This window comes from Gymnoscopelus braueri (assembly GCF_963280865.1).
Source record: "Gymnoscopelus braueri genome assembly, chromosome: 20".
Lineage (NCBI taxonomy): Eukaryota > Metazoa > Chordata > Actinopteri > Myctophiformes > Myctophidae > Gymnoscopelus > Gymnoscopelus braueri.
In genome coordinates, this window is record NC_137622.1 from 1425752 (window position 1) to 1429187 (window position 3436).

Consider the following 3436-nt stretch of genomic DNA (forward strand, 5'->3'; position numbering starts at 1 on the left):
AGGAGATAAAGGAGGAGGTAATTATAAAAGAGTCCACCTCGCCTCTTGCCAGTCACTACAGAGACCCTGCAACAGCAAACATGTGGAACTTTACCAGGCTCATTTCTGCACTAGGACTCCTGTGCTTAATTGGTAAGTTTGGATATACAAACATATTATCGTAAAATGTAAGCTTATAGCCTATAGATAATACATAAACATTAAAATTATGGAAATAAGCTCTCTAGCTTTATTGTGTTTTATCCTTTTGACAGATAAATGTAAAAATATACTGTCTATGAATTTTGTCAATAAACTTGTGTAAAAGAAAAAATGTCAATCTTCAAGAATTCTCTTCTCTTTGATAGTTTTGGCACAAGAAGAAACCATCTCTGATAATGGCATAGAGGTGAGTTAGAAATATATCATATAATGACAGCAGCGTCTTCTTGTTAACCTTCATACTTGGTTGTTAGAATATAATAATGTGTCTTTATTTTTCCAATAGCCCGACTGTGGGCGATATGCATTGCCATATTGTGCGCGTAACTCTGAACCGGTCTGTGGAACCGATGAGCAAGAATATTCAAACGAATGCATGCTGTGTTTTTCAAACAGGTAGGCCTGCGTTTGATGTGTTGTTTTTTTTGTTTTTGTGCATGTGTCATGTTTACTTGTCTGTGCTTCTTCGAGTTAAGCTCATGCTTAATGTTTCACTCTCATTTCCACAGTGAAATGAAGACCAACATCAGGATCAAGAATAAAGGGGAATGCTAGACAGATGACAGACAGAAGTTGATGTTCTTGTTCAACTCAACACTTGGTTTTGAAAAGCAGAGAGATGTTTGTGTGTATCTCTGAAGGAGGGAAATAAATGTGATTTTCAAAAACTAAATAAAAGTGACGAAGAGAAACTTCTCTTCCCTCTGTCAGAGTTGTGTCCCAGTGGGGTCGCTGAGCAAACTAAACCAATAATGACTTTTAAACTCTACATGCATGTTCAAACAGGGCAATGTTGTTTGGTGTTGTATAGGCTATACAACACATTGGATGTCAAAAGTCTGTTTTAATATAAATTTTTATTAAATTAATGTACAATTCAAAATGTTACAAACCATCTTTTCTTCTGACCACTGAATAACAAAGTTGCCGAACAAATGCATTGATATCTTTATGCTTTTGTTGTTGCTGTGGGACAGACAGAAATATTTTAGCACGGTATTGCATTTTTGTATTGCAACAGTTTTCAGAAAAACCATGTTACTATATCTGTGGTTCTTAAACATTTTCATGTCAAGGACTCCCAAAATTATAAATATTTGTCTGCCACCCCCATCTCAAAATATTTTTTTACAGGGACCCCCAGAAGCCAAGCTTTGAGTTAAAAATTTTCGCTTTAAAAGAATATATATATTCAAAGATTTGCACAAATTGTCACGATTTCTCAAAAATAGCAGATCTACAAGCTCTTTAGCCAAAGTTATTTTTAACTCAAATCTAAAATGACGCAGATGCTTTATCGGTTTTAATGGGTTAAAGCCTGAATATGGAAGAAAAAGGGAGAAGGGAGAGGGAGTCCCGCACACTGTCTTCACTTATAAAGAGGTTTTTATTTAGGATGCAACGTTTTGGCCGCTTGGACCTTCATCAGACCTTCAGATGCCTGATCTGAAGGTCGCACCTGTCCGTTTGTAGGTGTGCAAAAGGACTTTTCCTAAAAATGGGTTAAATGCCCAATTTATTCTTCGTCATATGACAGTGTCACACAAAAGTAGCAAAAACAGCAAACATGAATGTTTCACCAATAATGACATGCTCAAGATGCCAGGTTGAAAGTGGTTAAGTGTGTGTGGCTTTTATACTGAACCAATGCAAAGTACATTATTAGCGAGAGGTTATTTTTTTTTTAAACCTTTGGACATACAAGGTTTCCACCTGACAGTTAAGATGTGCATTAAATAAAATGACAAGGATGAGACGCATGCAATACTTTGTCAATGTTAGCAACCCCAAGTGGCAGCAAGAGGTACTGTACCTCTTTCAATAAGACTAGTCCAGGGTTTGGGGTGAAATGAACATTTGGAATTGAAGGCTGTTAGGTCAAAGCCAAACCTACATTGAAACGTAGGAAATAGCAAACACGCACATTCATCTCTCAAGACAGCACCACTGCCTTAAAATGTAGATATGAAGTAGGAATCAAGGAGGAATAAACACAGAAACACCCGGGAGGAAGTGGACTAAGAAAGGGGAGGAGCCAGGATGAGTTCCTGTTTTACACAATAAAAGGAGGTGTTGCCCCCAGAGGCAAAAACTAAGGTTTTTACCGAATGGGTTCCCTCCCAGATTGCATGATACACATACTGTAACCTGTCACAACTCACTACCTTCAACAGCAGAAACACCACAACACACACTGCAGATTCACATAATTGCACAAGCCTTCTATTCCATTTCCAGAGCCAGAAACAGTCATTGAGCAAACAGCTTGAATTACATTTGTATATACAGCACAACACAAGCAGCTGCTCAGCAAAAGAATAAAAAAGGTTCCTATTTTGAGAGAGAGAGGAGAGAGGGAGAAGGAATAGGCCTACATCAAGCCCCCAGAGGTTGCATTGAAGTGCATTGGACATGCTGGCCAATCATAGGTAGCCTACTATGCGCTGGGTGAGCAACTCAATGCAAGTGGATGGGAGGGGATTTCCGGTGCCCTCTCTATTATTTTTAACTCTATGGCCTACATAGACAGAGGTTTTGCCACCAAGACAATCATATTGAGCCAGTACAGCCACCCTATCACAACTCAGCCACAACATACATAGGTGTAGATTCACATCAGTATTCTATTCCAAATGAACATTTGCAGTTGATGGCTGTTATGGCAAAGCCCCAAACATCTAGGTTGAACTTTAAAATAAATAGCAAACTCACACATAGGATAAGTTAAGTGACCAGAGCCACACAATTTGAAATTTGGATAAAATGGGAAGGAATAATGTAAAAAAAAATGTTTTAAATAAGTCGGCCTCCTGGTGGCGCTATAAAAGGCAGATGTGAAAAATGCAGGGCAAAGGTTTTTTCTTGACCTCTAGGGAGTGTGCATACAAAGTTTTACACAGATCGGTGCAGTTATAGGTAAAAACACGAATCGGCACCATGAGGCTGATTTGAAAATATTCAAGTGGCATTTCTTCCTCGGCATACTGGAAATATGCATGCAAAATTTCATGCTGTGTTCATGATTTGAGGCATTTCAGTGGTGGAAAAAGTACTCAAATGTTTTACTTAAGTAAAAATATCAATACTGCAATGTAGAAATACTCTGTTAAAAGTCTGGGTAATCAAAATGTACTTGAGTAAAAGTACAAAGGTATTGGCCTCAAAATATACTCAAAGTACCAAAAGTAAAAGTACTCATTATGCATTATCACAAGTTATCATAATGTCTAAAATG

General features: G+C 37.8%; 1 protein-coding gene across 1 annotated transcript; it reads left to right on the forward strand.

Moving 5' to 3' along the window:
• Positions 1 to 913, forward strand: LOC308076217 (trypsin inhibitor ClTI-1-like). The gene is made up of 4 exons (XM_080416391.1): positions 1 to 132; positions 348 to 388; positions 488 to 597; positions 711 to 913. The coding sequence occupies exons 1-4, from the start codon at positions 81 to 83 to the stop codon at positions 754 to 756; spliced, it is 249 nt and encodes an 82-aa protein (XP_080272517.1). The 5' UTR covers positions 1 to 80; the 3' UTR covers positions 757 to 913.
• Positions 914 to 3436: the final 2523 nt, after the last annotated feature.

Excerpts from the sequence above, each read along its gene's own strand:
- LOC308076217 (XM_080416391.1), top strand. The coding sequence starts at position 81 with ATGTGGAACTTTACCAGGCTCATTTCTGCACTAGGACTCCTGTGCTTA. Across the intron at positions 133-347 it reads AGGACTCCTGTGCTTAATTG|TTTTGGCACAAGAAGAAACC; the intron begins GTAAGTTTGGAT and ends TCTCTTTGATAG. Across the intron at positions 389-487 it reads TCTCTGATAATGGCATAGAG|CCCGACTGTGGGCGATATGC; the intron begins GTGAGTTAGAAA and ends TTTTTCCAATAG.